Below are 10000 nucleotides of genomic sequence, written 5' to 3' on the forward strand. Positions count from 1 at the left end.
TTATTCCGATAGTACGGAACGGGCTGCCCAAGCGGCTCGTGTCCGGAGTCGACCTGCGGCGAGGTACGATCGCCCGGTCTACCATCCGCGTGGGTACTTAGGTAGGTCGAGTTTGGCGAACAACCCTATTCTATGCGGGTGGCCGATTGGCACGATCATGGTGAGGTCGAAAGGCCCACCCGTGTCTAGCTCCCGGCGTTGGTCCGAGAGGGTCACGACAGAATTGTCCGTCCAGTGGGCGACGTGCCGCGATTCGAGTTACGTGGCCGTTCGCACGCCGGCGGGCGCGAATTCGCAACAATATATTGCATTGAAACATTTTTATCTGCTTGCTTGTTTGTGGGACAAAATATATTGAAACTTGGTTGCTGTACTCGGGGTGTGCATGGGCATATTCCACAAAGTTGGGACGGCCCTATTCAACTCGTCTTTATTTTTCCATAAAATGGGGAAATATTATCATAATTTGACACCTGCCTGTTTCTCTTGTTTGATCTTGATGCACTCGTGCACCACTGGTTAGAATGTCTTGAAAAGTTGAGCTTCTCCGGTATAACACAAATTAAATTCACCCCCCCCCCTCCTTGCTGATCCTGCAGAGAGTGGAGTGGGTGTTCCTCGTTGGAATAATAAATAGTAAACATAATAGAGTAATTATCTTCCTGTAATGGCATTAAATAGTCCAGTAATTAAAATAAATGGTTATTGTAGAAATGCCCTTTTGAATGTATTTGGTGTGCTTTTCCTGGATTATCTGATCTGTAAACATCAAATGGAATTCCACTAAAAACGATTTGTTTCGATTTAATTGTCTAAGTGTCTAAGATTTAATTCAAGTTCTGGCCGAGCCAGAACACAGGCAATTGCTTTTGTGGGCAAAGAGGAAAAGGCAACAATTCTGCTTTTAATAGTGTCATAAGAGATGCATATCTCACAAACGATTCTGTTGGTTATAACTACATTCATTATCTTGCACTCCTGAAAACAGTACCTGCACTGTATCTGTACTGTATCTGTATGATTGTGTAATTTAATTTCGTCCTCCTTTTACAGTCGTGCAAACATTGGCTCGGAACTCAACAGCAACTTTGGCTTCGGTGAAGGATTATGTTATTCGACGATTGCAGCAGGAACAGCAAGAAATAGCCGATAATGAAAGAATGATCAGTCTGTTTGAAATGGAAACTGAAGGCATCCAACATCAGGTCCAGGAGCTGAAATCTAGGTTTGTCTTGTAGTATTGCACCGAGTTTGTGTGCATTCTTTACAAATGTTGTTTTCATGTTGACAAAATCTTTAAGGCTTTGGGTGAATGGTTTGATTCCCGTGTTATGAAAGAGGTGCAGTTGAATTTGCAAAAGGTGGAATAAAACTTTCAGATGACAAATGACTTTCAGATCATAATTACATTGAGATGAGAAACGAATCTTGCACTTGGGTAACAGAGAATTCAGCGGGGGCCCAGAACAAGTTATTCCTAAAAATTGGTCGTCCGCAAGTACTAGAGCAATTGTCAGCAATTATTTTACCAATTTTAAAGTTGATGTAGCCATTTTTCCAGTTATCATCACATTGCCATTTGACTTGCAAATAATTTTGATAATTTTGGGATGCTGCAAGAAAAGGTAAAATCTAAATTTACTTGTTTGACCTGTTTTCTCTCAAAAATGAAAAATATTCACTCAAATATGTCTTCTCCAGCTTCTGTCTATGCGTTTCACCCCAACATCACAGGAAATACCTTTGCCTACCTTTTACAAGCCTTGTGATGCTTTTTCGATTGAAGTGCCTGTTTTCATGTCTGTGCAGTGCGAAGATTTTTCAGATGACAAAGTGCAGTGTTTGTAAACACCCACTGGAGTTACCATCGGTGAATTTCCTTTGTGGCCATGCTTATCACCAGCATTGCTTTGAAACGTATGCAGAGAATGACTCGGAATGTCCAGCTTGCCTCCCTGAAAATCGTAAAATTTTGGACCTCCTGAAAGCACAAGAGCAAACCCACAATTTGTACGAGCAATTTTACAACAAGGTATGTTGTGGGAGATATTCAAAATGTCATTGGAGCTCTGGAACTTTTATTTTCCATCATAGTTGCAGGATCTGCCTGGCAGGATGGTGTGGAAGCACACTTACTTGTGAGCTGTTGAGTCTGGGTTTGATTCCTGGTGCGACTACAAACTCAGATTGGTGTTTCACACATTGTGCATTGCTTAACGATATGCGTCGTCCCTCTGGCAGAATACTTTCTGCTTTCTGTACTAATCTGGCAGCAGTAGCTCGTGGACAAATATCCCATGGTTTCTTTCACAGAGTTGGTAAGGTGTCTGGCACCTTGAACAGATTTCTAATCCTTTACAAATTGGCTCCAGTTGAATGACAAGCGGGTCCAATCGGCTCTTGAAAGACTTGTTCTGTTTATGTTTCCCAGCTGACTTCACCTGAAGGCGAGCAGAATTGGGCATGTTAAAATAGTAGTGAAAGAGTTGCAGAATATACCTATTTTATGCAGCTCGTACAAAGTTTTTCCTCTTTTATTTTTCAGTTGGAGCACTCGAAGGATGGATTTTCTGTCGTTGCGGATTATTTCGGGAGAGGAGTGTTCAACAAGATTACCTTGGTAACGGATATAACACCAACAAGGAAGCAGACAGCGGGAATGGATCCCATTATCCAGAGAGAACTCTTGTTTATGCCACAAGGTGGAAATCCTTAAAATAATCGCTTCTGATACCCTGTGGTAAATGAAATGCGACGATTATTTATTTATTTTTTCTTTAAACCACACATTCCAAATTGTGTCTTTCAGTGTCATTAATGTCCATGTCTTGATCAATTGAGGTAAGTGTGTGAAGTGGTTATTGAATTCTAAACATCATTATTGCTTCCTCTGATCAACGATACATCTGTAACAATGACATTTGCATCTGCAAAAGGATGCAAGGAACATTTGATTAAACCAAACTTTAAAACCACATTAATATTACACACATTTATGCAGCATTAAAATTAATGTTTTTTTTTTTTTTTTGATTCTGTACTACTTGCTTTGGAGAAAATTGTCCATGCGTGAGAGGAACTTTAACTCGCTGTCATGTCTGTGTTGGTGGATGGTAAGACCCTGTGGTGTCCTTTGGGAAGAGTAGGCGAGCTATTGTTGGCACCTTGAACAAGTTACAAATTCCTGCCCTAACCTACTTCGTCAAACGTAAGGTCTGGCTTGCTGGTTCATTGAAAAAATTGGGCCAAAAACTCTCCCTTGCTGACTTCAAAATGGTGGGGATAAATGTGGCTGTTAAAGGATCAATTTATACATATACATATATAATTACCCATCTTCCCTTGCAGCCAAAAAAGCTGCATAAAGCAACCAATATAAGCTACACAAAGTAAGACCTTTTCTGTTTCTAACCTGACCCGGGTTCCTCCACAGCCGCAGACATTTACAAGTAGTACATGCTTGAGAACCCCAACGTGAAATGCCCCCATAAGCTGCCGGACTAATTTCATCACAGTAACGGTTGAGAGATGTGATTGAGCTTTTATTATTTACTAGCAAATACAACCCGTCGCTTCACAGAGAGGATTGTATAATTTAATTTATTAAATTATATGAAAGTACAAAAATTTTTGTATTTTTTTTGTATATGAGAGGAAGGGGGGGGGAGAGCAATGCGTCTCAAAATGTTACTTATTCACTGTGGAAGGGAGGGGTGAGAGAGACAGGCAGGCACAGGTGTGGGAGGAGAGTGCTGCATTTCATTTGGAGGAGGGAGCGAGAAGGGGACAGACAGACAGACAGAGAGTGGGGGGGGGGGGGGAGAGACATAGGTGATATGCTATGCTTCATGATTAGACACAAATAATAAAAAAATATCATGTCAGAATCGCTGTACACAGTCACAACAGCATGTGTAATGTAATCCGCTGGCATATCTGCAAAAACTTTGATATCCCAGTTCCAGAAAATTTGTGGGAACATTAACCAAAAGCATGGATGCAAAACATGAAAGTACCGCTCACGTACGACCTCAAGATCCCATCGAGCATGAACATCGAAAACAAAGCATTGCGACCAGATATCGTACTTGGTACATAATAGAGAGAAGGCATTGCTAAGTGAGGTGTTAATTCCGGTGATTTTGGATTAACGATGCAGAAAACAAGAATGACCAAATATCAATATCTCAAGAATGAAGTGAAAAGATCCTGGAAGCTGAAGAATGCCAAAGTTGTTCCAGTGATGGTTGGAGTTCGGGGAATGATGACAAAGAACCTCACAGAGATATTAAAAACCATCCCTGGGAATATCACTACAATTGGAAGCTCAGTAACGATCCCGGAGAGACAGACAGAGAGACACAGAGAGACAGCCCCCTCGGCACAAAACCTTTAGAACAGAAAACTTCACAGCTTGTTCCATGAATCGTGACCCCTTCCTGAAATTAAGGTGGATGCTTTGAGCCTGCCCTGGGAGGATTCCATTCCACATTCTGAAACCCACATATGTCGATACCAATCACACACACACACACACACACACACACACACACACACACACACACACACACACACACACACACACACACACACACACACACACACACACACACACACACACACACACACACACACACACACACACACACACACTCATACGGAGGTGGATACTTTTGAGACCTGGGAGGGCTCCATTCCACTTTCTGAAACCTGCATATGGAGATAATAACCAATAATACACACACCGGTGCCAAATGCCATTGTGTAATACAGTTGATGTATATACACACACATGCATCAGGTAAATAAAAACGACAAATGCAAAGATTTTCCTTGAAACAGCGTTCTTTGAAAGGGATGTGAAGTGGGAAATTAGCGAAATTCAATTAAAAATGTATCTAGTCACAGAACACAAAATGTCAATCTATACTCTCTGCCTTCACAGCAAGAACAAACATGGCCAACAGCTGGTCGGATAGACCTTGTTGTGTTGTTTTTTTTTTAATGCTTTATTGTGTAATCCTTGCACATTTTCAGTGGATGAGACCCCTCCTGAGTCACCCACCGAACGGCACCGTGGGACCCGACAAAGGAGGAAACCGACATCAAATTTATGTGACATTGAAAGCACGTGTACTTTTTCCCTAAACGAACAACCAAACAGCGTCGAGAGCGCTTGCCAAGTGGCTTAAGCATTCAAACAAGCACTCTAACGAAACGGTCGATATGAAAACTTCTTTGGGCAATTGGCAATCACCAAACCGTCATATTAAACATACACCTCCCGGAGACTCCTGAAATGCCACATATGTCCGAATTGGACAAATGAACACTTTTCTCAGAGTGGGAACTGCTTGCAAGTTTGATTCAGGAGCTTAAATTTTGTAATTATTTTTAGTTTAAGTCAAGAGATACTAGTGGCGAACGCATTTGTGGAAATGAAATGAAACCGAATGCTGATGTCTCCGGGCGTTAACAAGCATTGCAATGTACCCAGCGATTCATAGCTATGATGAACAGCTTGTTCAAACTTGCGGCCTGTTCAAAGTCAAAGTGACGTTGAGCATGCCAAAAAAACATGGCGGCTTCAGACCCCACCGAAGTTACCCAGGAAACGCCTGAAGACCACAGACAGCGAGGTGGCCGAGGATCGCCTGATGAAGGATATCAGCATTGGATATCATATGTTAACTGATATCAGCATTGCACGTGGTGAATGTTTGGCAGCCTTGGTGGTGCACATTTCTGTCTGCTGTCACTGACAACTCACCAATAACTCAAGTGATTTAAACTGCTTCGGCAGCTGATGGGGGTATGTGCCATTGGGATTCTCAGGCATGTGCTGCTTGTAAATGTCTGCAGCTGTGGAGGAACAGGCAGGGCTTGAAACAGCAAAGAGCTTACCATGTGTAGCTTTTCTTTTCAGTTTAGGCATGTGTAACTTTCTTCGGCTAGATGGGCAGAAGTGTAATTCATTGTGAAGTTCTCCCTGCAGCTGAGGATAATTGATTAGATTTGTTTATTGTTTGTTACCTCCAACTATGGATGGAAGACTTGGTTTGGGACTTTTATACATATATGTATGTATGTATGTATACAGCATATACAGCCATAGTTGTCCTAACAACCACCTCCAATGTGGCCGCAAAAAAATCCCCCTTGCTGAAAACATGTAAAATAACCTTTACACAACAGCCACTTGTCTAATATCGCCATCAACTACTTCATTTGCTTCTTTTGGCAACCTTGAGTCTGTTTCAAGTGAAAATGCCAAATCTCTTGCTTGGTTGCTAATATACTGTACCTTCCTGGATGGTCATATAAAGGTCGTTTCGTGCACAAATGGAACACTTGCTGTTGATTTAAAAGCGTTGTAAAGTTTGTCGAATCGGATGACAACAATAAAATCGCCAACATCAGGCACAGGTGTTATTGTTCATGATGCCCCGCCACACTGCAGCTTTTAATCGCCACGCGGTTTACATGAAACGGAAGACAAAGAAGGAACCCGGGTTTTGGCCGCTACTCCACTACCCTCAAACCCATCCAGGTGCAGCCAAGTGAGCCTTACAGAAACATTTCCGCAAGAATTTTTTTCACACATCAATCATGCCAAACCAAATTTCTTCATAACATACTGTATAGTACATCCATCCATCCAATGGGCCCATACTCTGTGCAGAGCATTGGTGCAGCCTAAGTAGTCTTCTTTGCTATTGGGCACAATCCTGGACAGGTCGCCACTCTGACACAGTATACCAGCATGCTGGCACTCATTTTGCTGACCTCAGAAGGATGACAGGCAGTCAATCCCACCTGGAATTAATTCAACAGTTGAGCGGAATTTGAACTCAGGACCTTAGGATTCCAAACCCGCCACCCGAACCATGAAGCCAACACCAGGCATAAATTTAATCAACATAAAAAATAACACGTAAGCACAATCAATAACAGCCTTCAGCGAAAATTACATGTTATTACCATATAGGGTTAGAGTATGTGTGAGATGAGATACACTTGCTTTGAATGAAAATAAAAATGGCCACTGCAGAACCTGTATATAAAGGCCATGCATCTGTAAAGGACACTTTTTTTTCGTTTCGCAGTGGCCTGGCCTTTCTATACAAGTCTGAATCTATATACGTACATGTGTACAAATGTAATAATCAGTAGCCACTGCCATCCTCACTGGAAGCCCACAACCCCAAGGAAGCCAGCCACTCTGACCGGATTCCCCCCAGAGATCGAGTAGAAGAAAAGGGTGAAATATTTTTCCGGGGGGGGGGGGAGGGCGGTGGAGTGGCTGGCCGATGGGGTCATAGTTCGAAAGATTTGGGAAGTTTGATGAGGTTTATATCAAAGTCTCCTCTGCCAAGATGTATGTATGTATGTATATATATATATATATATATATATATATATATATATATATATATATGTATATATATATATATATGTATATATATGTATATATATATATATATGTATATATATATATATATACATGTATATATATATATATATATATATATATATATATATATATATATACTCCTATGCCACTCCCATCTCTCACCTGTGAATGGAGGGAATAACCAATTAGCAGTCACCTAATCAATTAAACCTTGATGGATAGGATTATATCAATAAATTGACTCCTCCCATGCTCTTCCAGCCAACGAAGTTTCATAGAACAACCATGAAAAGCGACCCAAGGTAATCCCTTTGCCGTTTCAAACTCTACTTGACTTCCTTTACAGCTGTAAAGACAAAGTATTGTTACGAATTTGGAAGCCTTGTGCACACAGACAGACAGCCGTCCCCGTAGCTTAGTTATTTAGATAAGTACGTGTTTCTAGTTAGGGTCCCTTCCCTGGTCGAATGGGAATTAAATGTACATGCGCTGCGAAGTTATTTTGATAGGATTTTTTTACTACAACAACAACGCCAATAACAACACTCTGCTCGCGGCATTGTCCGTGCGAGGTGTGCTCACGAAGCGTTTCATCTGGCCTGGCGCCAAATAAGGGTATGCGTCATTTTGCGCCCAATGAGCGACGCGCGCGCAAAGCCGAGGCGTTCGGCTAATGGGAAGCCAGCGTGGGATACTGTTACTCAACTTCCTGTTGAAGGGGCGGTCCTTTTGCAAGAAGGCAGACCCATAACACGTGGTCTGCCCAATGAGAGCAGGCCACGATGAGCGGACCGTGCCCGAGAAGGACTAGGAAAGAGAAATATTAGCATCTGGTCCGCTTGAGCACTGATCGCATCTCTCGACGCTGAGCGCAGAACGAATCTCTTGGCGCTGAGCGCGGAACGCATCCCTTGACACAGCTCTGGTCTGCTGGAGCGCGGGTCGCATCTCGTCGACGCTGGGCTGGTCACATCTTGATGCCGGGTCTGGTTCGCTCATCTCAGCCAAACCGCACGAGGCGGGAAGGTCCATTTTTCTTTCTGGGTATCTGTGTGTGCGTGTGTGTGTCCGTGGGGCCCCGTCTTTAAGTAGAAACTGGATAAGTGCTTTTGCTTGTTCATTGCATTTCATTTCTTATAATTGGATAACTCTGCTCCTTGCGTGCTCCCCCCTGCCCGCCATTATAAATAAATCCCTTGTTCAATGTTTCAGCTCGTTTTTGTGTTTCTTTCATTGGCTTAGCACGGTGCGTCTTGGGAAATTTGGGAAGCGGCAAATTGTACATTTGGACCGACGGGACCTCGGTAACCATCCACTCGGGTTACGCACGGGTCGAGCATGCATACGGCTCGTCCCGTACAAGTGCCGTCTTGGGTGTGAATCCTCGGTAGCTCGCCACGTGGGCCTCCAGGTATTTTGAAGTTTGGCAGATAACCCTGTCCCACGTGGTTGATTTATTGACTATTCACGGTCCTGAAGGGACCCGTACCTTTCGGAGGATTCCGGGTGTTCGGTCGAGTCGACCCTACTGCTCCACCTCGCGGTCGTGCTCGCAACCGACGCCTGGCTCCACAACAGTATTACGTACATGAGAATCCCAATTCTACACACCCCCTCAGTCGCTGAGTAATTCCAGATGCGTGACTTCATCACTTATTGTCGAATCTTCAGCGACAGCATAGACAAATGCATTCCACCAAGGCTCCCAAGCATGTACCATGTGCAAACGTCAAACGCAGTCAACATTTAAATGAAAACAAAGTCAATCATATCTCTCACCTGTGACTGGAGGGAATAACAAAATCACAAAAACTGTTGAGTATATACAAGTCGTGGACAAAAAAACATGGCAATGCAAATGTGAAGTCACTTCATCGGGCATTGGACCACCATGTACGTACGGCCAGTACGCCCTGTATATCAATCAATCCTTTTGGTTTATTGGGAACATCAAACACTGAACAACGGAGTCCGAAAACCGATATTTGACAAGTTTACAATACTAAAAACTTTTTGTTTTTTAACCCTTTTATTCTATATCTGGCAAAGAATGGAGTCCACCAGCATCTGGAATTATGCAGGAAGGACGCGGTACCATTCTTCCACTAGGAAGTTTATCAACTCGCACCAATTTGATGGAGGTGGAAAACGCTGTCTCGGTGTCATTCCAGAATATCCTATAAATGCTCAATTGGTTTCAGATCTGATGACTGAAAAAGAAGGCCATGAAATGGATAACATCAGTGTTATGCTCACCAAACCATCGCGTGACTACATGTGCTCTATGGGTGGTGGCATTGGGTGTGGGTGGGGGGGGTGGGTCTCCTCTTGCAGCCGTGATAGCCATAATTATAGGCAACCAGGCCTGTGCAGTATTTTTATACATGACCTTTAGCATACTGTTATGTTATTTACTTACTTAACACATTGGCCTTACCTGTGTGGAAGCTTGTGCTTGGTGTCCCTCATTTACATGTTTCCGTCTTTTGTCCCTGTGCATATGCCAACCATTTGCGAATCACACCTTGTGTTCTTTATTGTTTCACCAACTAATGCTGGCAGCGGGGATCCCCAGTCTAACGTCCA

At 43.0% G+C, this 10000-nt stretch overlaps 1 protein-coding gene across 3 annotated transcripts in view; it reads left to right on the forward strand.

Annotated features, from left to right (window-relative positions):
- The window catches only part of VPS11 (VPS11 core subunit of CORVET and HOPS complexes), a 66757-nt gene extending 60334 nt beyond the window's left edge, over positions 1–6423 (forward strand). For all 3 annotated transcript variants that reach the window (XM_085846607.1, XM_085846598.1, XM_085846589.1), the window contains 3 exons: positions 1054–1225; positions 1810–2032; positions 2546–6423. In XM_085846607.1, coding sequence (XP_085702733.1) covers positions 1054–1225; positions 1810–2032; positions 2546–2716 — 566 coding nt within the window. In that variant the 3' untranslated portion in view covers positions 2717–6423. The remainder of the gene's footprint in view (positions 1–1053; positions 1226–1809; positions 2033–2545) is intronic.
- The last annotated feature ends 3577 nt before the right edge of the window (positions 6424–10000 follow it).

This window comes from Eptatretus burgeri, chromosome 1 (genome assembly GCF_056783735.1).
Source record: "Eptatretus burgeri isolate ZD-2024b chromosome 1, Ebu_testis_v1, whole genome shotgun sequence".
NCBI lineage: Eukaryota > Metazoa > Chordata > Myxini > Myxiniformes > Myxinidae > Eptatretus > Eptatretus burgeri.